At 42.2% G+C, this 26,608-nt stretch overlaps 1 protein-coding gene across 1 annotated transcript in view; it reads left to right on the top strand.

Moving 5' to 3' along the window:
* The first annotated feature begins 240 nt into the window (after window positions 1–240).
* The window catches only part of LOC310988780 (complement C3-like), a 42,977-nt gene continuing 16,609 nt past the window's right edge, over window positions 241–26,608 (top strand). The window contains exons 1-20 of the mRNA XM_083975520.1: window positions 241–368; window positions 1,275–1,473; window positions 4,197–4,359; window positions 4,512–4,591; window positions 5,479–5,573; window positions 7,080–7,162; window positions 7,267–7,354; window positions 8,713–8,815; window positions 8,912–9,026; window positions 9,910–10,025; window positions 11,885–12,031; window positions 12,337–12,427; window positions 12,553–12,644; window positions 12,776–12,973; window positions 13,141–13,299; window positions 14,396–14,525; window positions 19,051–19,119; window positions 25,292–25,489; window positions 25,596–25,707; window positions 26,474–26,556. Coding sequence (XP_083831646.1) covers window positions 289–368; window positions 1,275–1,473; window positions 4,197–4,359; window positions 4,512–4,591; window positions 5,479–5,573; window positions 7,080–7,162; window positions 7,267–7,354; window positions 8,713–8,815; window positions 8,912–9,026; window positions 9,910–10,025; window positions 11,885–12,031; window positions 12,337–12,427; window positions 12,553–12,644; window positions 12,776–12,973; window positions 13,141–13,299; window positions 14,396–14,525; window positions 19,051–19,119; window positions 25,292–25,489; window positions 25,596–25,707; window positions 26,474–26,556 — 2,401 coding nt within the window. The 5' untranslated portion in view covers window positions 241–288. The remainder of the gene's footprint in view (window positions 369–1,274; window positions 1,474–4,196; window positions 4,360–4,511; window positions 4,592–5,478; window positions 5,574–7,079; window positions 7,163–7,266; window positions 7,355–8,712; window positions 8,816–8,911; window positions 9,027–9,909; window positions 10,026–11,884; window positions 12,032–12,336; window positions 12,428–12,552; window positions 12,645–12,775; window positions 12,974–13,140; window positions 13,300–14,395; window positions 14,526–19,050; window positions 19,120–25,291; window positions 25,490–25,595; window positions 25,708–26,473; window positions 26,557–26,608) is intronic.

The raw sequence follows: 26,608 nt of genomic DNA, 5'->3' as shown, positions 1-26,608 counted from the left end.
GGCACGTTGCCGCATCGATGCTGAATCGTGCATGTCCCGCATTGCAATGCATCGCCGAATCGATTATTGTTGACACCCCTAAAGAACACCTTGTGTGAACGGGAGTTAAATGTATCATGCCAATCCACCCTTTCTGGAGAGACAATAAGGCGCTTAAATTATGCCATAGGAATGTGTTCAGCAACAGCATCATCAAACAGTGGTCAACAGTGGTCATGTGGTCATGTGGTCATCTTGTCAGAACGGATAAAAGGCAAGTGTTGCAGACTGGGAGTTTACACAGCAGATATGGGGTCAGATAGGAGGATTTATCTGTTGGCCTCTCTGGCCTTTTACTGTCTGTATTCACTGGCAGCTGCATCTGAATTGTAAGTAGACCTCCCTTACCTTTATACCTACACTTCTTGAATATTGTTTCATAACTTTATAGAGCTTAAGTGTTTTCAACCTCATCTCCCAATGGCCGTATGAAACTTTTGCGGTTTGCATTCATCCTTGAAACATTTTTTAATGATTGAATATTTTCAGTTTATACAATTGTACACAGTAAATGTATTTCTTATTGCTTGTATGTCTTCAATTGACAGAGCCATATAATCAGTCTCACTGTATATATCCTCACACACACAACAACCCAGACCTTTTAAAAATGAATGCTTTTTGAATGTCTGTAACAAATATAACACAGAAGCAATTTAGATTGTGATACGATATTTAATGTTGGAACACAGCTTTGGTGTGTTTGAGTTATGGCATTTTACACAACAAAACTTTTTATTTGATTCTATCTAGTGTTTTTATTTTGGTAAGTGTTTCAGAAAGTAAAAGATTAGTTGAGGAAACCTGTAACAGTAGCAAAAATAAGGCCAAGGATTATTTATATTTGTAATGCAATGCTTATTGATACTGTGCCAGGGGGGTAAATGTGTGTCTCACATAATGAGTAACCACAGTTTAGTTTGCTGTCCCAGTGAGTAATGTGAGTTTGTACAGTGATTTGTTACACAAGGCAAATAAAGTAAATGATTATGTTATAATGTCGTACTGATTCAGAGCTTAAATGTTAATGTCAATGTTAAAGTCCAATAATAAACAACCATTTACAAAGATTTTTAATTTTACAAGGATGAGCTGTGCCTTCATTTATATAATGCATGTGCATGGATTGTACCTCTTTTGTTGTGTCATTTTGGATTAAAGCATCAGCCAAATTAATGTATTCTCAAGTGTCTGTATAGTGACTGCATTTCCTGTGAATACCCACTGTCCTGCAGGAAGATAATGACTGCCCCCAACGTGTTGCGTGTAGGAACAAACGAAAACATCTTTGTTGAGTGTCAGGGATGCACTACAGGAGAAATCCAGGTCACAATCAGAGCGTGGAACTTTCCAACCAAATCCAGACAACTGGGAGAAGAAACATCTGTGATCCTTAAGAAAGCTAACGAATTCCAGCAATTTGGAGCAATTAAGGTATGTTGTGCATAAGTGAGTGTGATCAGAACTATTATCAATATTGAAATTGTTATTATTAAAGGTAGGGTTGGAGATCCTGGAAAAACGGTTCTAGCAAAAACACACAAACACGCAAGTAAAAGTCCCAGCCCCTCGACTGCTCTCTGAAGCCACGCCTTCACCTTTCCGTGGAAGAGCACCTATTCTGGGCTATAAAGTCAGCCTGCTCTGCTGTCCTGCTAGAGGCTGTTCTAAAGTATTTTAAATACATTTTCAAAGTAATTTGCCTAAAACTGCGCACAAAAAAGTTAGTCTGGAGCCCTGACAGCTCCACCTCATGGCATGACAAAGTAAACATTAACCATAAGTAAAAAATAAAATAAAAATGAAAAAAAGGTTCACAGTAGGCCTACAGCCTAAGAATTACCTGGGAGCTAATGCTGTAGCTAGCGAGAGTCACGGCCAACATTCTCATATAAAACACAGATAAAACAAAAGTATATAACAGTCACACAGGATACACAAACAACCGTTAATTTATCAGGATAATTCACATTTATGTAGAGCACCATTTATACTGCTTACCTTATGGCATGACAAAGTATTAACCCAAAATGGCGCTTGTGCGGGGGAATACCTGAACATACGGTGGCCTGTAAGGACACACGGCCATAACCGCTAAACCGCTGAGGGCATTAATAATATAGCAGCGCTATCTATTGACTTAAATAGGCAACTGCCCTACAGACAGATAACTTGATACTAAATAAAATCAATATAGACTGGAAAATTTGCTTAGCCAAACTGTGCTCTGCTACGTAAGATATAGGCCACAGGGAAAAGAAATATGTATTTTGTTGTGTTCTGCTTCGTTAAAGCAGAAGTGAGTGATCCGGTCGTTTTTGCTAATGCTGCGTTCCAGGCAGGCTTTTGAAATCGTAAATTACAGCTTCAAGTCACAACTTACGACTTTGTATCGTTCCAGGCAACCCACTCGTGCTTTTCCGACCTGTTTTACCGGTGAAAGTCACTATAACGGCCACTCGTAACTTCCGACCGGTGAACTCGTACCAGATCGAACTGGTACCACTTCACGGTCGGAAAAATACGAGTTTCCTTGAACGCACCATAACAGTCCTCGTCGCTACATCACCACATTCACGGCGTTCCTTGGCTGCACACACAGCCCTGCATGCCGTTCTCTCTCCTCATTGGATAAAAACTGTAGGATACGATAAATGTTTTCTCCTCGGCTCAGAGCAGAGCAGAGTGACTGACAGACCCGTGTTTCAGTCCAAACACTCTATGTAAGTGATAGCTGTCGGAAGATATAACTATTTAAGACTTATATTAACACAAATATATCACTCACTTCTGCTTTAAAGGTTGAATATGTAGAACTACCAGAACAACAACAGAAAAAGAATTCCAGCAGTCGATTGCCAGACCGTTGCTAGGTAAAACGGGCCGTTCCGCTCTGATCAGAAGACAGACAGGAGGAGAACTATGCAGGATATTTAGCTTATGTTTCATTTTTACCGTCATTAACAGCATAATAAATGACTTGTAGCTTGTTGCAGGGAGAGTGGAGGCTCTCTGCCTTCCACACCGCTGCTGAAAACCAAATCTGCGCTCAGAGCCTCCGCTGTCACTTCTCTCGTCAAGTTGAAAAAAAAAAAAAAGGAGCCCGGTGGCACCGAGAGTCCGCAACAGTAGACGTGTTTATGACAGATAAGACTACACAAATACACCCATCCTAACATGTATATGATAATCCATTGATCCACCGATTGATTATTAAAAAGGCTTGGAAACAAACGCATAAGACCGGGAGGAAGCAGGTTTTATGGAAAAGCAATACTTTAATTCTGTACCCCTCAAAACGCCCAGTGGATGTATTATTCTTTTTAAAAATATAGCTTTTAATAAAGATTCTACATATTCAACCTTTAAGTCCTGTTGTCCTGGTAAACTGCAGTTGTCCTGGCTGTGTGGCTTCCGTATTGTTGAGAAAAATTGTCAGTTTCCTTGTTCTCCTTTAGCCGGTGGATGCTTACTCTGCCTTTTGGCTACTTCGCTGGTAAATTCAGTTAGCAGACCTCATGGTGCAGGCTCCACACAGGCCTCATGGAGGTCAGAGAGCTGCAGCTTCTGTTGAGGAGCAAATAGGAGAGAGAGGGAGCCCAAAAAGAAGAGAGTCCCCTAAAAGTCTCTTGTCTTGTCCACTGAGAGAGAGGGTAGAAGGGCAGTTCTCCTTTTATGGCTTGGTGACATCAAGGGTCCAGGCCACACAGAGACCAATTGTAGCTGGAGTTGGGCTTCTCGTGTGTAAAAGTAAAGTATGTTGGGATACTGACATCAGTGGCTTCCCTTTGTCAAACAAGAGAAGCCATTTGTTTTTATCCTCCATTTTGAATGAGCTGAGGGCCAAGAGGTAATTCCAAAAAACATACATACACACACACACACACACACACACACACACACACACACACACACACACGTACATACATACACACGTACATACATGTCCATTACATTAAATTGTTGCAAAACATAATTAATCCTTTGTATATTTTAAGTTTAGTTTTTGAGTAACAGCATTTCAATGACCTAAACCAATTATTTATATAATCTTCCATATGAGAAGACACACATACACAAAAAATCATGTATTGTCACTATGGCCTTGTTCTACATATCTCTTGGCCTGCTCACATTTTATCTTCCAACTGTTTCAGATCCCATCGGACATCTTCAGTGTGGATGACAACAGGAATCAGTATGTCTACCTGCAAGCTCATTTCCCTGACCGGGATCTGGAGAAAGTCGTCCTAGTGTCCTTCCAGGCCGGTTACATCTTCATCCAGACTGACAAGACTCTATACACCCCCGACAGCACAGGTGAGTCCAGGACTACATCAGTGCTGAGAAACACTCCCATCTCTGTCAGAGTCTCCAATACATTATTCAGTGTCAAACTCTCTATTTATCAATATAACTATGTTCCAGATCTTTGAAAATGACTGACACAAGTATTTTTCTCTCACTATCAGTTCAATACAGGTTGTTTGGAGTGACACCCCAAATGGTGCCTTTGGATGAGCCATCCACTTCCATTGACATTGAAATTATGGTATTGCATTTTAACCTTGACACAAAGTAAAATATAACCTTATAATGAGTTGGACGTGAATATGTAAGGGACACACACATGCGCGCATGCACACACGGGCAGTACGATCTTGAAGCTGTGCACAAGTTTGTGCCTACTTCATGCTAACTATGCAAAAAGATCACAACAAAGTTGAATGCATGATGTACTGTATACACAACAGCCCTTTTTAAGTTTTGTTAATGATAAATCATGCCATTTTAGCCAGCCTTACCTCACACATCAGCCATAAACTCAGCACTATGTCAATGTGTTGCAACTGTTTTTCCAGCCAGTGCGACCTCTCCTCAGTGCAGCCTAATATCGACTGTGCTCTTGTGTAACTTTCCACTTCTCACAATATCAACAGGCCTATACATCACATGATGATCTATGATGTAGCTACAATTTAGTTTTATGAAAATATAAATATGAAAATATACTCTATATTAAATCTAAATCACCAATACCAACACAAATACAATTTCCATAACTAAACAATAAAAGGGACCTATAACAATTACATCCATACAGCAGCTTCTCAGTACCACATTTCTACATGCATCCTGATCCTACATAACAGAGAGTGGAAAACAGTATGGCAAACCATCAGTCCAGCTTGAGATGGTGAAACTAGCATGCTACAAATAATCACTGTACATTGGGCAATATAACACTTAAGTAACTAAACTTTGAAATGTAAGAAAGAAAGAGACGGATCTAGAGCACACGCGATTAAACTTCTAAATAATGTCTGACCAAAGGGGGGGAGCAAGTAGCACACAGAGAACACTAAATGTGACTTAAAGTATTCGATTCTCTTACACCTTGCTACTATTAATGGTTGGTCAAATGCTGTTTGTGTTTAGACCCCTGAAGGCGTGGCTTTATCTCTTCCTAATGCTCCATTCTCCCTGATATCAGGGTACTACGATGGGGCCTACCGACTTAGTACACTTGCCAGGTGAGTATTTAATTGGATTTAGTTTAGTTTAACTCACATTTGCAACATGATCAATAGGTGAATTCAATTCAGTTGACAAGACATTTTGAATTGAACAGCTGCAAACAAGCAAGCATGACTGATATTGATTTCATCTACCAGTCTCTGTCTGTGCACCATCATGGCAGGTGTTTATCCTAGGTTTGGTCATTGTGATGTCTTACCAGTTACACACGATACAGTCATGAAATTGAAAGCTGGGGATTGCAAGAAGGAAAGGGACCATTGGCTATGGGAGATTTTCATGTCTGCGGAACAATAGATTCCCCAGCTGTAACTGTAATGTTTATTAATCTTAGTTCAGTTAGGATTGAGCGTATAAGCATGGCAAGATGAAGCACAGCATAGGAATCCTTGAGCATGGCTGCAGCAGGTTTGGCGTCAGGCTCTGTCTCAGTTATTCGTTCCCTGAATGAAGCTTTGCCAGACATTACAGGGAATCAAGCAGACCCCCGCAGGGGACCATAGAGACAGAGCCCACAGATGGATGCTGGAGAGGTGATGCAAAACCTCATGGGCAGCAGCAGCAGCAACAAAATGTAAGCAGTGGCAGCAGTGGGCAGCAGCAGTAGCAGAGCAGAAAAATAGCAGCAGCGGCAGCGGCAGCATAGCCAGGGATGAGCCGGTAAGCAGGGGGGTTAAACATCCCACTCCATTTGGATGAGGAGAGCACGTGATTGATCAGCTGATCAGGATGGGTGCAGCTTGAGTCGTCTGCCCGAACTAGCTTCACAGGCTTTGCATCATTTACATATTAAAGTAAATGATTTATCCAAAACAATGACGAAAAAAGAAAAGGAAACTATAACTGCAAGCAACAATTTGCTGGTTCTAACCACTTAGGGCTCTAGTTTCCCAGATCAGGCACAAGCGAGGCGCAGGTGTGTGTCCAGGCACACTTTGCAAGTTTTGCACTGTATACCAATGTTGGTGATGTGTTTAGTCTTTTATTTTTTTAATTATACAAATGAAAAAAAAGGTAAACCTGTAATTTGGATCTCTTTATGACATAGTAATTGTCTATTGATATGAAAAAAATGTTCTGAGAAATAACAGAAAGGTGGGCTTTTACAGTAATGATGTCATAAATTTGTTCTAATATGAAGACATAAGAAAAGATAAGAAAAGAAAGAAGAAATAGTCATTTATAGTTGTAATAATACCATGTTATAGTGGTACTGAGAAGTACTGTATTGAGTTGTTAGGGGAGTACAATTAAAGAAAAGAGGGCTGGTCAGATACCGGGTAAAGGGGAAGTCATGCCCCTACAGTCTGCTATTAAGATCAATAGCAAACAAAAGAAACTATAGTTAACAAAACAATGAGAGAACTGTGAGTCAGCCAATATAACAGTCTTAACCATAGCAGCAGAAGTCAAATTGATTTCTTGATTGTTGACAAAGGTGTGTGTGTGTGTGTGTGTGTGTGTGTGTGTGTGTGTGTGTGTGTGTGTGTGTGTGTGTGTAGTCCCGGAATTTACAAAGTGGTGGCTAAGTTCCTCAGCATCCCCCAGCACGTCTATTCTGCAGAGTTTGAAGTCAAAGAATATGGTGAGTCATTTAACCTCAATTGTTATTTGGTGTCACATATACAAAACACTCATTTAAATTTGACTTAATGTTGGACACACAATAAAATGTGTATAATTTATCAGTGCTGCCCAATTTTGAGGTGAAGCTTGAGTCTTCAGAAACCTCCTTCCGAGTGGACCGTGAGGAGCTCACCATCAAAATCGACGCAACGTATGTGAAGGGTTTTTTGTTATTGGATGGTTTTGATGTAGCTTTAGAGAAAATGTTTGATAAGTAGAATGGTTGTGGAAATTTTAAAGGATGTTACAGTTTTTCTCCGTTGGTTTGGCTCATTTCTTCAAACAGAAATTACATTCTCAAACTCTAAGATCATTTAGCAAAACACTGTTAAAGTTCAGCACAACACAGCTCATGTGCAAAAGCGCTTATCTCTCCCAAAACAGTTCACTAACGTGTCAAAACTATTTTTTTTCACATATGAATAGTCAGTGCCCGCAAAATACTAATCCCTTTGACGATGTGTGAGCACTGCAAGTCAACATGTTTAGATGTTTTGTCACTATGGCAAAGGACCATTGAAATGTCCCTCATGTCCTCCTCTCAGTCTTTTTTGTCTGGCTAACAGAATACACTTAAACTGGAAGAGGTTTGACATCACACATTGCACTCATACTGGCAAGGAAATTGTAAAGATTTTTATTCACAAACATAAAGTCACACCATTCAGCAGAGTACAGCATAATATACAGCAATATAAACAAGCAAAAAAACAAGGGAAATTAGATTATTATTAGATATTATGTTCTTGACTAATTTTGAGAATTTAACAGACTATTTTGCATGTCATGACTTTTACAATGAAATGATGCTGACATGTTTTGGAGAGAACAACCATTAGACTGAGAATCAATCAATCAATCAATCAATCAGTTTAGATCAACAAGATCTATTCACTTGTACAGGCTACCTGTACTTCAATCATTTGCAAACATGTAGTAAGTAAGACATTTGCAATGTGATGAAATTAATGAGAAATACATTTCTGTTGTGAATAATTGCCAAGTGGTTTGGAGATTTGTTCATGTTGTTTTGAGAATGTAATTTCTGTTTCAAGAAATTAGCCAAACCAATGGAGAAAAATTGTAATAAGTTGTCTTGTGATACTTATCACTAACATCCACTTCCCAAAGCATCCCCATAGCCATTTTTGGGTGGACTGAAATAACAGATTAGAAGAATGAAAAGCCTTATAGACATGAACCAATACATTATCGACAATAACATACCTAATTTCCTCTCGTCACACTCTCAATGTTCTTTAATGAGTGTGTAGGCTTGAATTATTACTCCCTCACTCACTTTATTGAATTATATCAATTATTACATCCTCACTCAGTGTCAGGAGAAGTGCTGACAGACTTGAATTGACTGTTTTGTTCCCTGTAGCAGCTTTTTAACCCTGGTGAATACTTCCTGTGTGTATGAATGAACATGTTGCGATATCTGAGCATTTGGAATTTGACTGTTCTGTTACATTTTCTAAATCTGTCCCTCTCTAATGGTTTCAGGTATCTGTTTAATGAAAAGGTTGAAGGGACAGCCACCGTAGTATTTGGCATTGTGCATGAGGGTCAAAAGAAGCCGTTTCCCAAGTCTGTTAAGACAGTGGACGTGAGCAGCTCAGTTACTACGGCTACTGCAAATGTGGTAAAGTACCTACACTTAACTACCTATGTCAGAATAAATGAATACATTATGTCACATTAGATCACAGAAGGTAAAGGAGAAGCTAAACTGTCGAAAACAGACATCCATCCGCTCGACATCAACAACCTGATTGGAGGTTCCATATTTGTACATGCTAGTGTGCAGACAGAGGACGGTAAGAGAAAAAGACATCATCAAGGAGTTTGGTGAGGTCATTTGTGATTAGGGCTGCCCCCAAATAGTCGACCAAGCACTGGTCGACCAAAAAATCATTAGCCGACCAAAATTTCATTGGTCGATTGGTCGCAGGAAAAAAACAAAAACATTTGGAGCCGTGTCTTGTCAAAATTAAGCCAACATCAATGACTGAACTGTATAGGAAAGGTTATGGGGCTTTTATTTTGAAGGGCCAGATACAGGAAGTCGTGACACTTTTTTTTTTTTTTTTTTTACAAGGCACGGCAGTCTCTCTCGTATCACCGCTGTCACCATTAGCGGTGCTGTCTGAGCCCCGGTCCCGTCCCACAGCGCTCACCGGCGGTCAGTCTCAGTGTCACGGAGCGGATCCATGATAGTCCCCGCTGCAGTCAGAGACCCGCACCCATAGACATGTCTATGCCCGCACCGCTCCACGCCGCGGACCTCCACCCCCGCACCCCCGTCACACAGCCTGAGCTCAGTAACTTTTTACCCTCCTCATCTACTGTGTTTATTGGTGATAAACGGGCATTCTGCCGGTAATAACGGTGAAACCCGACCGGCTTGTTGTTGAATCTCGGACCCAACACGGCCGGAGTCACGAGCATTAATTAATTAATTCTCAACCTGACCACGGGCAAAAAAAAAAAAAATTAAAAAAAAAAAAAAAAAAAAATTTTCCCCTCAAGGTGGGGGGTCGATTAGTCGACTAATCGCCATAAGTGACGACTACTGGTCGACCAACAAAATCTTTGGTCGGGGGCAGCCCTATTTGTGATACTGATTTAACAGGCCCAAAGGTCACATCATTAGTATGAGTCTGTGGGATTTTGTGTGTAATTGTTCATGTGTTTGCAAAGGTGCTGAAATGGTGCACGCAGAGCTGAGGAATATAAAGATTGTCAGATCACCGTACACCATCTACTTCAGGAGAACATCCAAATATTTCAAACCAGGAATGACCTTTGATGTTGTGGTAATGTACATGTTCACATGTATGTAAAATGAAAGTGAGATATTGTCATGGCTGCAGGGTGTCACTTGTCATTTTTAATTGATCATACATTCTTCATGTGAAAACAAGAGAACCCTCTCCCACAGAAACTGGTTGAGGTTAAAAAAGAGAAGAAGAGGATATTGTAGATGTAACCACAATGATATATATATTGTCATTGTATCCTTCTCAAAGGGATAGTTAAACATTTTGGCAAACTCGCCTATTGCCATAATCCCTTTAGTCACAGGAGTAGATTCATTATAACTTTAATTATCCGTGTATTGTTATGGTGCCAGGCTGGCCTCGGCTCTACCTAACCAAAACCCCCTCCCAAAGGTTAGCCCAGCACCTAACATAAACCTACCAGTCCCTGCGTGATGCATCGACGTGTAAGTGAAGTTATTTCCCTGGGTGAGTGCAGTCGTTTCCTACCTGGAGGGGGGTCGTGTGTTGTGGGGAACTCACCCAAGTGAACTGCGCGCGCCCTGTCCGTGGGTCGGCTCCGGCCGTCTCCTTTGACTTCGGTTTCCCGGACAGCCCACTCCTTGTTTAGTTGTTTAAGTTCATTAAGTGTGGGTCAAATGGTGGTGTGGTGGATGTCGCTTCAGTCCTCTTGGTGTGTCGTTGAGCCACCTTCTCCCTGTGGCGTCTCCCTCGTGGGCCTCTGCCTTCTCCCTACTTCCGGCCCAAAATCCCGACTTCCCTCTCGGGAGCAGCTGCCACCAATTTTGAGAATCCCCCAACACCACGCCCCCTTCTCACGTGTATGTCAGAGTCCTTAGCGACCACTCTATCGTACACCCCACCAGACTGACTCATAACAGTATGTTGTTTTGGGATCTGCGGGGCAGAGACGGGAGATAGGGAGCACAATGGAGGTGAACGGTAGTCCCTCAATACTCATCAAATACGCAATCCAACAACTCCAAAACATACTTGTGGACAAGTTGTGACCTGCACATTTGCCATGCTATGAAATAATGATATCTAATTATGTAACATTACGACACATGAAGCAAATAGCCGTGCCGACTACTTGCACTTTTGAAATCACTCTGCCCAGCAGCTGTGTCTAGAATGTAGTTCCGGCTTTTCATTCGCCTTGAAAACAACTCTGTCTTTTAATGTTACATTATTATTTCATAGTGCGGTGAATGTGCAGGTCACAATTTCTCCATGGGAGCGTTTTGGAGTTGTTGCAGGGTTCCCATGCCTCTTGGAAAACCTGAAAATGGTTGAACAATTTTTTGGTAATGTAAAACTTAGGGAAAAAAAATCAAATGTCCTGGTAAAGCTTGGGGTGCCCTGCAAATGATTTGCTTCAGCTACCAGAGCTCTATTTGACTTTTTCAGACCCTAGTGCCTAGCAAAAAACTAGCGACTTTGAGTTGATTAGTGTTTCCAGTATTGAGCATGGGTTTTCTCTCCTCATCTGAGTGACAGCTAGAGGAGCAGCAGATAGCTCTTTTGGGTGTGGTTTAAAAACAAAACATGTTTTTGCGTTGTTCTAAGCATGTAAGAGATTAAAGGGATAGCAGCTCACGTCTCTGCCCTGCAGATCTCAAAACAACATGCAACGATAATTATAGGTGATGAACCTATCCCTGTGACTATAGGGATTATGGCAATAGGCGAATTTGTGAAAATGTTTAACTATCCTTTTAAGCTGGTCGCACTATACTCATGTCCACTACCTGACAGGCAAGTTATCTTTTATACATATTACATAATAATGTGATGCTATTTTTAGATGGATATAATAAATAGTAAATAGTAAATATAATAAATATTGTAAATCTATATTGTGACTGTTACAATGTCTATTTCTTTGGTGGCAGATTGAAACTCTGAATCCTGATGGGACTCCAGCAAAAGACGTCGATGTGGAGCTGCAAGCAGGGACGGTGACTGGCAAAACTGAAGAAAATGGCATGGCAAGGCTTAGCATCAATACAAATCGAACACAGAAAACACTGGAAATCAGTGTAAGTGTCTGAAATTTTTGCCTTTTTGAACAACATGAGTACATAAACTAGTATGTGGTAATATAATAATATGACTTAAAGAAAGTTAAGTCGCGCGCTTATAGCCAGAAAAAAAAAGTCAAAATTGACTTTTTAATACAAAGGTTCAGACATAACCAACGTTTCGACGTAGAGGTCCCCCTGAGGAAGACCTCTGCGTTGTGACAATCGTCTACCACAATTTTATCTCAGTAAGAAAAAGGTATTGCAAACAGCCTACATCGCTTTATATAAAACTGTGCACATGATAACCTTTTAAATTCTAGGCAACGACAAAGAATCATGATGGCCCCCAAGCCAAAGCCACCATGACAGTTCTCTCATACAACTCCCCAAGTGACAGCTACATCCACATAGGTAAAGAACCTTCTTTAATAACATCAGATGGTGGTGACAGTGGTGCAGGTTACAGCTCTGTCCAACTACTGTACATTGCATAATGTATCTTGAATGTTAAAAAATATGCAATACTGCTACTGCAGGTATAGGTAAAGCTGAGGTAAAAGTAGGAGACAACCTGAAAATCGTCTTCAACTACAACAAGCACGACCATGGACGTGACGTAACATATCTAGTAAGCAATTTTTTTTAAACCTGCACACATGTCTCTGTATCTGTTTGTATTTGTGTTATTTTCCACACCTCGTGTAGTAATAGGCTACACAAGTTGGATGAATGCTAATGTGTAAATCTGTGTTTCCAAAGGTCTTGAGCAAAGGGCAACTGATAAGGTTGGAAAAAGCACGGTTGAGGATAACATCAGAAACTCTGTTGTCCACAATAATTCCTATCACCAAAGATATGATACCGTCGTTCCGCATTATAGCCTACTACCACACCCCATCCAATGAAGTAGTAGCAGACTCTGTTTGGGTGGATGTCCAGGACTCTTGCATGGGCTCGGTGAGACACAACGCCGATGTAGCAGACAGCTTAACGACTAACAACAAACAACTAATCAATCAAGTGTATGATTCCGGGCACAAAAACAAAGATTTGTATGTGGTTTTTATTCAGCTGTTTTAACATGAATCAACATGTCTCAATCATTGTTGTCTCCCCTCTTTCAGTTAAATCTGGAAACAGGAAATTCTGACAGGCCATCCTATGAGCCCAAAGAAAACATTGAGCTGAAGATCACTGGGGATCCTGGAGCCACAGTGGCACTGGTGGCGGTTGACAAAGGAGTCTTCCTGTTGAACAGCAAGTTACGCCTCACCCAGCAGAGGGTAATGTCTTTATCCCATCTATAAAGTGTTTTAAGGGGTCCATTTAAAAACATAAATTACTGTTCTACCCAGTGTGATTGCTGCTATCGATGGAACATACATATATAAAATGACTGCAGCATCACAAGACAAGGAGTTATTTGTAAAAAGAAAAAGCACACCTTCAATTTATAGACTGTATGCTGTCTACACAGTGACACTTTTGCAGACTAGCCAGAATGATTCATGGATCTATTGCATCTATGCAAACTGAAATCAGACAAAGTAATGGAGTCTCGCTCTTGGATCAGGAGTTTTTACTTTTCCTTTCCTAAAAGTGTCACCAATTTTGTAAAGAGGATCAAGGAAAGGAGGAAAACTTAGACACTTTTAGACCAATAGAGAGCAAGAACTCCTAGTGGTAAGATGAAATTCTTTATGAATTTAATAATTTCTCCCTGGCTTTCCATCTAGTGGCTGGTGAAAGTAAAGCAATGCTTTGACATTCGCCGCAAATTACTTTTCTTTATAAACCTGGCCTGGATAGGTTAGTTTAGTAACTCCTAGGCTATCATGGAGTGTTGTTAATACTTCAAAACACCACTGCGCAATCCATATAGCCCATATTCAGTTAAATTAAAATCCAAATTTTTAGGCGGTGCCACTGACTAAAAACATGTCGGTTAGGTTAATCCTCCAGTCAGCGCCCCTGACCAAAGGCACTGGCTCAAGATCTGGAGTTGGTCCCCGGGCGCCGCGGCTGCCCACTACTCCTCAGAGATGGGTTGGATCCATATGTGACAAAATAAAACACCTTTGAAAAATACATCAAATGACAGTAAATTTGAAAACACCAGAGTAAAAAATATTACATTCCACCTCAAAGCCTATGTGGCTTTTTAGTTACCTTTTAAACCGCTATCTGCTGGATTTATGTTAGGGTCAGTTCATACTATCAAGGTTCAGGGTTTTCAGGACCAGAATGCAGACAATCGCAAGGGCTGTTATTTATCGGGGATAAATAAAGTTTTTTGAATTGAATTGAATTGAGATTTAAAGATGGAAACTGGCACACAAGGAATGTATTGTATTGTATGTGAGTATGACTTTCATCCAGATATGGGACACAGTGGAGAAGCATGATACAGGCTGCACACCAGGTGGAGGAAAGGACCACATGGGTGTGTTTTACGATGCAGGGCTGCTGTTTACATCAAGCGTATTAGAGGGGACTCCCAACAGACAAGGTGATGATTCTTTGATTCTTTATTAAAAGTTTAATTTCTTTCCCTAGATCTAGATCTAGATTAGAGATAATCAGACAACATATTATAAACTCCCCAAAAGTACAGTGATGTGTCCATTAGAGCTGTAGTGCGTAACTTTACATGTCCATTAAATGTCCATTACACCCAAGTAGGGCTGTCCCAAGCGATTATTTTTCTCCCGATTAATCTATCGACTATTTTTCGATTAGTCGATTAGTCTAACGATTAATTTTTTGACTAATCAGGACATCACCCTCACATACGATGTGCATGCTGTGCTGCGTCCGGGTGCACACAGAGCAGCAGCGGAGTGGATTAAAAAAAAAAAAAAAAAACAACAACACAAGGACGTGTTTTTACATCTATGGATACATAAAGCAAGGAGACCGTGGCGGGTGGTCTGATTGTCCGACGAGGGAGGAGGGCGCGGGGGGTCCGCGATCGGACCGTATGAGTTTCGTTTTTACCGCGCACCCTTCGCTCTCTGTGTGTGTGTGCGTGTGAGTGAGAGAGAGAGCGTCAATAACGGTGAAAGAGCGCTATGTGGAGATGAATGAACGATGTTGCAGCTTCAGGTGCTCGTTCATTGCCGTGGTGCTGCTGTGGTGCAGCATGTGTTTTTCTGCTGCACGTTACAGTCTATGGTTCACAACCCGACGGTGTGTTGTACCTGTCGACATATTTACGTCATCGACGTAATCGGAAACAACTCGACGGTATGTTGCACGTGTCGACGTATTTACGTCATCGACGTAATCGATTAGGTCGATTAATCGGGACAGCCCTACACCCAAGCCATTACTAGATAAGGTAACCCAGCACTGATTAAAGGTTGAATATGGGGAATTCTCATTAAAAGCTATATTTTTTCAAAAATAATACATCCATGGGGCATTTAGAGGGGTGCAGAAGACAAGTATTTCTTTTCCATAAAAAATTATGTCTAGTCTGTATTAAAGCAGATATCAGCTTCACGGCCGTTTCGGCTAATGCTGCGTTCAAGGCAGGCTTTTGAAACCGTAAGTTACAGCTTCAAGTCACAACTACGACTTGGTAGCGTTCCAGGTAACCCGTAGCTCGTGTTTTTACCATCCTGTTGTCTGTGAAAGTTCCCTATAACGGCCACTCGTAACTTCCGACCCGTGAACTCGTACCAGATCGAACTGGTATGACTTCACAGGAAGGAAAAACACAAAGTACGAGTTTCTTTGAACGCACCATGAGTTAGCAGCCCCCGCCCTTGTCAGGCATCAATTGGTCCTCGTGCTACGTCACCACATTCACGCGCATCCCTTGGCTGCACACACAGCCCTTCATGCCGTTCTCTCTCCTCATTGGATAACACTTGTATCCCACAAGGAAAATTTTCTCCTCGGGTTACAGCAGAGCAGAGTGACGGAGAGACTCGTGTTTAGGCTGAAATACTTCATGTAAGTGATTGCTGACGGAAAATAGGACTATTTAGGACTTATATTAACAAAAACATTCCACTGATATCTGCTTTAATTAGTTTAAGCAATTTTGACGGGCTTGGCAATGACTTCCTGTTTACATCGTACAAGCCAGTAGCCATCACTTCTCCGTTGTTTTGCTAAGCCTCCTCCTGGTCGTGTGCAATTGTTTTCAACGAAGCCTTTTATAATCAATCAGTAGATCGATGGATTATCATATACAGTACATGTTATGATGTGTGTATTTGTGTAGTCTTATCTGTCATAAACAAGAGATTGCGGTTTACGAGGCACGTTCATGTCTCGGACTTGCGGTGCCACCGAGACGAGAGCTGTGACCCCAGGTCAGAGGCATGCAAGTTTGGTTTTCAGCAAGTGTGGAAGGCAGAGAGCCTCCACTCTCCCTGTAACAAGTTACAAGTGATTCATCTAACATCATAATTAGTCCGAAGCTGTACCCTAACATACAGAACAACCACAGAGCCTCTACAGCACTAATTATGAAAGAATATAGTCATATTTTACATCAAATTAAACAGAGAAGCTGGTCTACAACGTGTAAAAACCATGTTTATATGACCCAAACACAGCCCAAACACTACTCAAATAAACAACTAAACATTAAACTTCATGAAGCACCTCTGTGTGGACCCAGTCGCCACATTTCTCTCTCGTATACTACTGTGCATTATGCAAAACACATCAGCTGTCGCTCATCTGAAAGAGCCGGCTACAAAGATTGGAACATTACATACACAAGCTACAAGCTACACAGCAGCACGGCAGAGAGAGAAGACAAAAACCAGCAAAGTCGAGTACACTGATGGCCAAAACATGGTCGTAATTTCCTCTTACCTTTGCTTGTTTTGCAGTGAAAAGTTTGTTTTATGGGTAAATCCACAATATTTCCAGTTTGAACTTTGACCGGTGTTACATCTAAATCGGTCTGGACAGGCTTCTTCTTCTTTTGATTTTGATTGGCGGTTGGCATCCAACTTATAGGTGCATTGCCGCCACCTCCGGACGGGCTTTAGGAGCGGCTGAACCTTTGTGAGCGCCGCACACAACAACCTGCGCGTCACACATTTCAGGATTTGGCTGATTCTGATTGGCTGCCAGTACTGTCAATCACATCAACGTGGGTATAGCCTCATTCTGTTGGCTCTAACGGTTCGAATGAGCTGTCAATCACTCGAATCAACCAATCCGCTGCAGAGATAGAGCCAGGCGTAACTGCACCCAAAAAGCTGCTCTGAGTGCAGATTTACGCAGAGGGACACAGAGGGCCTAGAAAGTAGTTGTTATTTAGTCCCGGTTGATTCTTTTTCAGTTAGTTTATGCAAATTGTGTGAAAATAAAGATTAAACAATGGTTTATAGTGGCAGGTAGTTCCAAGCTGTGCCAAAAATGGACATTTTGGAAAGTTCGCCTGAATATTTTGTAGTAAAATCTCAATAATTTTGTCCTGCTTCAATTAATCAGAATCAACCACTGCAGAGACAATGTTCATACATTGTACAATCATTTGATAGAGGTTCTGAGCTTTAGCAGCATCATTCTGAAGGACACTCATCTAAAATATGATTTTCTTTGGGGGGGGGGGGGGGGGGGGGGGTATATATATTTTTTCTTTTCTGTGTGCCATCTTCATTTACTCTTCACCAGTAACACATAGGCTATACTGAAATTTACACATCTCAGCAATTTCTAAATTGTTTCCCTTTACTATGACACCAAAAGTATTCAAATAGACCGTCCGTTTTCCCACTAAAATTAGCGGGTCGACGCGGGTTTTTTTAACGCGGGTCGACCCGCTAGCAATCGGCATTTGGCCCCTTTCCCATTGACCAAAATGAGCCGAGTCTGACCCCCCGCTGAGGGATCAGACAGAGCATAAACCAGTCGCCCCGCTCTCATCCGCGGTGCAAGAGACACACACAGTGTCATGCCACAGCCGCCCGCCGCGGAGTGTCCGTCCGCCGAGGCAGACTCTCTGGCTGGCTGACCTGGAGCACCAGGACCGCGGAGGACAGCGAGTCTGTGGTCAGTTAAACAGACTGTCGCTTCTTTTCTTTTGGCTTTTGGTCAGTGTTCTTTGATGTTTTGATCCCAGTCTCGGATGAGAGCAGAGCGGAGCGGAGCTTTGTTTTGGTACGTGATAAGAGACGCGACCGGCGCGATGACGTGGCGTCACGTAACGCTCAGCGACATCACGCAAATTAGCGGGTTGACGCGGGTCTGGCGTTCCCACTGCAAGCCGAGCAGAGCCGAGCCGATTAAAGGCGATTTTAACCCGCGTCGCTTGCCGAGTCGTTTGACCCGCGTCACCGACACGGCTCATTGCCTTTCCCACTGCCACCAAAAGCCGATTGTTAGCGGGTTTAAACAGGTTTTTTGACCAGTGGAAAGCGGTAAGAGATATAGCCTACTAATTTTATTATGGATATGCAATTTTCGAGAAAAGGCCTAGAAAATAGGCTTGGTTTTTAACAAGTAAAAATGAAACATAAGGTAAATATCCTGCAAAGTTCTCCTCTGTGCTCAGACAGAAACAATGCTGACACAGATCACAAAAGTGCTCAAGACACAGTTCCGAAGTGGATTGTACTACACAGAAGAGGCCTGGTTGTTCGGCAGAAGGAATACATTCAAAGAAATAAAGAAAGTGAGCCAAGATGTGGTTCTGCTTTGCCAGAGGGAGTGAATGTTTTATGGGCCCCTTCGCTCACATGGGCTGGAAGTGTTTGCCATTGTTTTTTGTGTCGATGTGGCCGCAGCCTCAGACACACTCAGCTCCAGCAGACGTTCATCCCTTGCCTGTCATCTAATTACGTAGAATACCTCTAGGGGTCGACAGAAGTTATGCACTACAGCTTTAAGGATTTGTCCATTTGTTTATGCCTTTAACTTGGCTAATATTATGCTCAAATGTATTCTTAACAGCCTTAACCAAGGTTATATGTGCAATTTCCTGATATACAGTATATTTCAACACTCAACTTGTTGGATTCTGTTTAAGAATTGGTCTGTCCATCTGTCCTCTCCATTTCCAGAACTGAAATGTCCTTCTACCAGCAGGCGAAAACGATCCAGTCCTTTACAGAATATTCAAACCAGCCTTGGTAAGAATCACATCAGTGCTTCCATATTGGTTTTAAGAATAACTTGACAGTTTCACAACCAAGGATCTGTGAACATGTTGTAAGATATCCACATCAGGTTGAAATACATGTAAATTACTGATTCTTTATTAAGTGAAAGCTATTCCCACATGAAAATGATAATTGGTACAAGCAGGCATTCATTCATCATATGAGCTTCTGATATGTCTAATTATTTGATAGGGGTGCACTGATTATTCGGTAACCGAATATATTCGGCCGAATATTGCAAAAAAAGCAACATTCGGCCTTCGGTGGAATGAGCGCAAAGCAAGGCCGAATATTAAAAAAAAAAAAAAAAAGTCTGATAAATACGCGATTGCGTGACGATGGAAACGGCAGCTTAAACCCCATGGAGCTTTATTAGTAGGTGACTCCTACTGCTGGAAAAACAACAGCAACAAGAGCAGTGGGGGGGGAGCTGCACAGCGACCGCGCGCACCGTTGCACGTCGCTCCAAGAGCCCGGTGCCGGTGCGTCCTGTCTGCGGCGGAGACACGGCCACTGAGAGGACTGAGTGAGGGGACCGTTCCTGTAGGAACGCGCCTTTTAATTAATCATTTAAAAACCAAACAACAGCATGCCGAGTAGGCTACGAAAGGGAGAGACGGCTGCAGCAGTTAAAACGAAAGTTCCTCGTCCCAGCATGTCGCCAACTCCGTCCGTGGCCGACGTCTTTTAAAACAGAGTTTCCCTTGGGGTTGGGACCCCATGTGGGGTCGCCTGAAATTCAAATGAGGTCGTCTGAAATGTCTAGCAGCTTAATTGATGAATTAAAAAAAATCTGACCAAGAAAGGTTAGGAACCACTGTTTTAAAAGACACTTGGGTTTTTTTGATGAGCAACGGCAACTGGAATATTCAAAAACTGTCAGAATAGTCAATAAACATTTACTTTCTTTGAAAATTAAGTTAAAAAAAATATTTTATTTAAAAACTTTATAACCACTTTCAGTATTCGGTATTATTCGGTTATTCGGCCAAGCGTTTTGATTTTATTCGGTATTCGGCTTCGGCCAAAAAAATGCCATTCGGTGCACCCCTATTATTTGACATATATGCAGATAAAGCAGGGCTAGTACTACAGCATCCATGTCTCAAATAACATGTCATGATAATGGTCTAACAGTCCAAGAGTGGATTAGCATTTTGAGGTCAAGGCAGAGAGTCCCCTTAATAGGCAGGAGGGATTTCAGGCAGTTACTGACTACCTGATTATCCACTATGTATGAATATGTTGGACTTCACATACATCTTTCCAATTATTTTTGAGTCCATACATTTTGGGCACTATGTCTTAAAGGTGTACAGAAATGGCCGTTTGTCCTGTTTGTCGCGCCGAGTTGTCACGAGCTGCAACACGAGTTTACCCGAGTAAGGAAAACGAATTTGATTGGTCGTTATCGGGCGGGCGGGATATTCAAAGTTTGGGGCGAGCCCGAGCTCCGTGTGTGTGTGCGTGTCTCAGACGTTTGAATGACGGATTACCGATCCAATATCAGTGGCTGATGAATCGTGTACAGGCTGACGTATAATCCGTGCGCCTGCATTATCCAATGCGAAAAAAAAATACACACTTTCATCCCGGATTTAATCAAAAATAGAATTTTGCACAAAGTTTGACCTACATCGTCTGATAGATGAGTTATTACATTAATTTTATGACCCAGAGTGGGCTTAAATTCAATTTTCTTTTCTGTACACCTTTAAGAACTATGTCTCTTACACCGTTTTTGTATAGATGTAAAAAATACTTGCAGACTTCCTGACCACAGGAATAAAACCAGTAGAGACACCAAATGAAGCAGTCCCGGTTTGAAAATCAGCGATTCACTGACACAGTTCAGTGAGCATATGATATTTATTAGGGGTTGGGAGCTGAGCTGCCTGTTATTGGTTCAGCATTTTTTTCTCTTACAACTTATGATCCAGGTGTCCAATATTTAAAATCTCTCATCAGGTTAAAATATAAAGTTGAAAAACTTAAAGGGATAGTTCACCCAAAATTGAAACTTCACTCATTATCTACTCACCCTCATGTCGACTAAGGGCTGGGAGAAGTTTCAGAGTCCTCCGTGGCTTCTCTGAGTTACAGGGGGTCTCGGCGTAGCAGTGCATGTCCATATAACGGTTGCAAATGGATACCAAGGGCTCTATTTTCGTGAACTAGGTGCAGGCGGGGCGAGTCAGCCCTGCGCCTCGCCTTCGCTTCGCCAACGGGGAGTGTCCAGGAGCAGTTTGCAATTTTCCTTCGAAGCGCAGCGGGGCACATCCCGCCTACTTCCCTCCCACCGGCGCAAATGGCATAGGGGGAGGAGAGAAGGCGTGGAGTGGGTTTGACACAGCCGAGTCAGATCTTCACCAATCAAATGAGCTCCTCTCCTCACCTTTAAATCCGCCGCGCACGAGAGGCGCACGGTTGACTTCACCGTGGAAGAGGGAGGCAAGACCTCACAGGCAGGTTTCCACAGTTCCAGGCACATTTAGATGGAATTAATAATCACAATAATCAGCACATACACGTACTGTATATCTATATTGATTGTCCCGTCACACTGATGACAGATCAAAGGCTGTCGGCACGCGTAATGGAAACTCGACCTGACTGAATTAACACAGATGAAAGATGGGGATGGATTACTGCTGTGTTGACACTACACACTATGCTGTTGCGATGATCTGCTATATTTAAAGAGTTAATTTGCAAAAGCAGATAAGTGCCATTTTGAAAAAAATGAGCTGAGGCTTTGTAATTATTCTTTGCATAGTGTTGTTTTCAATAAAACTTTATTTTTTTGAGATATGTCTGTTTTGTTACATCTCAAAGTCACTCAACTTTGGTTTGACTGATATCACCTTATGTAAATAAAAAATAAAAAATGAAGATTCTAGAATTTAAAAAAAAACGGAGTTATCTGCTTTTGCAAATGAACTCTTCATTTATTTATTTACTTATTGATTTATTGAGCCGCATCGTCACACGACCATCAATCAATCAATCTTTATTTATAGAGCACCTTTCATACATGGGAATGCAACACAAAGTGCTTTACACACATAGAAAAATAGAAACAGAAAAACAATTACAAGTAAAAACCCCTCCCTCCCACACCCCATACTGCGCACGCACACACACACACACACACACACACACACACACACACACACACTCTCTCTCTCTCTCTCTCTCACTACTGACACTAGGGAGACATGGCATGCAACCATAACAAATAAAACTGAAAACAAATAAACTATCATCTCTCACAGCAAGTGAGACGGGAGGAAACTGATGTTCTGGTCCGGTCCAAGCTCGCAGTGTCCGGTCGCACGAACAGACCTCACGGGCTGATGATGCAAAAGTAGTCTGGAAGGGAGGAGGTTATGATGTTATCCAGGTTTGCTCTGACATATTGAGAGCTGTTGCCCAGTAAAAAAAAACAAAAAACAAAACACACACACCCCTTTTCCATTAATAAAGACACTCATATTTAGTAACCTACTATTTAAACCCGTGTGCACAGATCACAACATAAACAAACAGCTGTGCGTAAAGGAGGCATCACGGAGCGTCTCTCTTTTTCTTTTTTCTTTAGAATTTACCTGAGATGGGAGATGTGAATATCTGCTCACTATCTGATGCCGAGGCTGATTGTGGTTTGCTGTGAGAGATGATAGTTTATTTGTTTTCAGTTTTATTTGTTATGGTCGCGTGACGATGCGGCGCTGGCCCCTAATAAATCAATAAGTAAATAAATAAATAGCTGATCATCGCAACGGCACAGTGTGTAGTGTCAACACCTGCTCTTGGGACATCCACGGCTGCTTTTTTGTCCCAGTCCCCCCCTGGTTTCATCTGTGTTAATTCAGTCAGGCTGAGTTTCCATTACCCATGCCGACAGCCTTTGATCTGTCATCAGTGTGACGGGACAATCTATATAGATATACGTGTATGTGCTGATTCAGATACAATAAATAGGGGTTATTGTGATTATTATTATTATTAATTGCATTTAAATGTGCCTGGAACTGTGGAAATCTGCCTGTGAGGTCTTGGTGATGTGTGCGCACTGCGCGCTGGGCAGTCAAAATACCAGTCCGCTGGCTGCGCTTTGCCTTGCGCTGAGATTAGACCAGGTTGGAGCTGGCGAGCTTTCGGCGCACTCTCCGCGCGGTCTATCTGCAACAAATTGTCACTGCGCCACGGTGAATCTGTCGACACCTCCCCCTGCTGCGTGACCACTCCCATCTTGGCGCACAGCAGTCTGCCAATTTACCGAATCCGCTGCGCACCTTGTTGCACTGGAGGAAAATGCCACTGCGCCAGCTGCGCCAGGGCTCGCCTCGCTGCGCCCCCCTGAGTTGCGCCAGGAAAATAGGGCCCCAACTGTCTTCGTAACAAAAAGACACACCAAAAAACATCCAAATACCTCCATGCTGCTCGTAATGTTCGTCTTGTATTGAAGCCCCGAAATGCGAAATTGTCCCGAAAAAATTTAAATAAGTCTATATTTCAAGCTTGTTTTGTAGCGGAAGCTTCTCAAAGCTAGCCTGGCTCTCGCCAGACCCTTGTAGTTCCGCAAAGCTACGCTGAGCTCCACACAAGGGTCTGGGACTGCTCCATAGGCGATTCATTTCAGAAGGCGGGGCCTTGTAAAAAAATCTTGTATGTGATTGGATAAACCACTTGTCCGTTATCTTGAATGACGAGCTACTTCTTCGGTCGGAAGAAGAGCGAAAACATCCTTGCCACCAATAAATGCCTTCAAAACCGTTCTCTGTTCATCTTTCAAAGAATTAATATTCGATAGATTCGACAAAACAGTTGAAATAGCAGAATCAATGCCAACGCACGACTCCTCACTGCGAGCCGCCATTGTTGTTTGACTCAAACAGTCGCTTCAGCGCTACGTCACACCTCAGAAAGTCCCGCCCGGCGATCCTGATTGGTTCATTATTTTTTGCTCCGGGGAAGAAGTTTGCATTGGCCTCGAGTCCAGACCCTTGTGTGGAGATGAGCGTAGCGCCTCTGGTGGAGCTTTGCGGAACTACAAGGGTCTGGCGAGAGCCAGGCTATCTCAAAGCTCCTCTTGGCGCTTACATACGAGCAGCATGGAAGTATTTGGATGTTTTTTGGTGTGTCTTTTTGTTACGAAGACAGTTCGTATCCATTTGCAACCGTTATATGGACATGCACTGTGACGCCGAGACCCCCTTTAACTCAGAGAAGCCACGGAGGACTCTGAAACTTCTCCCAGCCCTTAGTCCACATGAGGGTGAGTAGATATTGAGTGAAATTTCAATTATGGGTGAACTATTAACTTTCAGAGCACCTGTATGCACCATAAGCAGCTGGGAACCTTTTATTATTGCCAGTATTCTTCTTCGTCATCTTCCTAGGAAATCCTACTTCCCGTACATGAAAAGTCACCAAACTTTGCACAAAGCTCCAGTCCCATGCCAGATTTACTCAACTCCAAGCACATGTCAATATTCATTTAAATTTAAAAACTTCGAAAATTCCTACCCTACCAAACCAACCGTACATTTTGCAACTTTTGTAGATTCAGTAGATTCATCATCAATATAGATGGCCAGGGAATGTGATATACAACAAGGAACTTTCTCGTGTCAGGCTCACGGACTCAACTGCTCACAACACAGACTCAGAGACAAGAAACGGTTCAACATCTTTAATACAAAATAGCTCAGTACAAGGGTGGTCTGGCAGAATGAGGCAAAGGTATTCAAATTATCAGGGAAAACTCATTCAAAAACAAAAGAGAATGCTGGATTGCTCACAGACCAGCTGGCACAGAGAGAGAAACAATGTGACACAGGTGTGAGACAGTAGGTACGGGAACAGCAGTAATACAGGCAGGAAACCTGACAGGACTTGGGGAATAAAGACAGATACCAACAAAATATGGGCTGGAAGTGACACAAAACCTAAAACTAAAACTAGAACAGACAATTCAACTTGAAGGCCACCATCTAGAGTGAAAATTAAAACTTTGGGTTGTAAGGAGATAATTAATCCAGTAATTTCCAAATGTGTATGAGGAATATGTTCTGTTAAGAAATCCTTCTGTATTGGTGTCATCTCTGTCTTTTCATTACCTTTTCAACTTGTTAAGTGAGCCAATATACAGACAAAACTTTACGTGACTGTTGTTTGGATGGCATGAAGAAAACACCCCTCTCATACACCTGCGAGAGGCGCAGTGAGTACATCATAGATGGAGCAGCTTGTGTTCAGGCCTTCCTGCGGTGCTGCAAGGAGATGGAATCTCTACAGTCTGAGGAGAGGGAAGACAGCCTCGTCCTAGCTCGCAGTAAGAGACAGGGGCAAAGGGTTTCACATTCAGTGCTCAAACGATATTAGTAAGGACATTTCAACCTGGAGAGAATAACTGAATTTTTTTTTCGATAACACTATAGGTGAGGAAACAGAAGACGACTACAATCCAGATCAAATAATTTCTCGTTCTAAATTCGATGAAAGTTGGTATTGGACTTCTGTCAGACTGCCTGCTTGTGGTCAAAAGACATGGTGACACAACTGCAGCAAACACACACAAAATCTACAATGACAAAAGAAACAATGCCTATAAAGTAGCATAGACTGTCTACATAGTGGTCTGCTGAGCCTATTTCTGTTATTCCTGCTGCCAAACCACTTAGCTTTCACACTTAAAGCAGAAGTAAGCGATCCGGTCGTTTTGGCTAATGCTGCGTTCCAGGCAGGCTTTTGAAACCGTAAATTACAGCTTCAAGTCACGACTTACGACTTTGTAGCGTTCCAGGCAACCCACTCGTGTTTTTCCAACCTGTTTTACCTGTGAATGTCACTATAACGGCCACTCGTAACTTCCGACCCGTGAACTCGTACCAGATCGAACTGGTATGACTTCACAGGTCGGAAAAACACGAGTTACGAGTTTCCTTGAACGCACCATAACTTCTTGTCAGCCGATGGAGTTAGCAACCCCCACCCTCGTCATGGATCTATTGGTCCTCGTCCCTACGTCACCACATTCAGGCGCATCCCTTGGCTGCACACACAGCCCTGCATGCCGTTCTCTCACCTCATTGGATAAAACTTGTAGGATACGAGAAATGTTTTCTCCTCGGCTCAGAGCAGAGCAGAGTGACTGAGAGACCCGTGTTTCGGTCCAAACACTCTATGTAAGTGATTGCTGTCGGAAGATATAACTATTTAAGACTTATATTAACACAAAAATATCGCTTACTTCTGCTTTAAATTCAAATATTTTTAAAATGTCTGAAATGGACACCGCCTTTCTTGTGTATTCCAGTACCAGTAAAATCATTCCATTCCCTCTGAAAGACACTATCACAACCTGGGAGTTCATTGGAATCAGCTTTTCAAGAGAAAATGGTGAGGACTTGTATAGCTCCTTGTATTTGAAATTATAATGTCCTATTTTATT

The sequence above is a fragment of the Trachurus trachurus genome, assembly GCF_905171665.1.
Source record: "Trachurus trachurus genome assembly, chromosome: 1".
Lineage (NCBI taxonomy): Eukaryota > Metazoa > Chordata > Actinopteri > Carangiformes > Carangidae > Trachurus > Trachurus trachurus.
The sequence above is the reverse complement of the archived record's forward strand: the minus strand, read 5'-3'. Positions and strand labels throughout refer to the sequence as shown.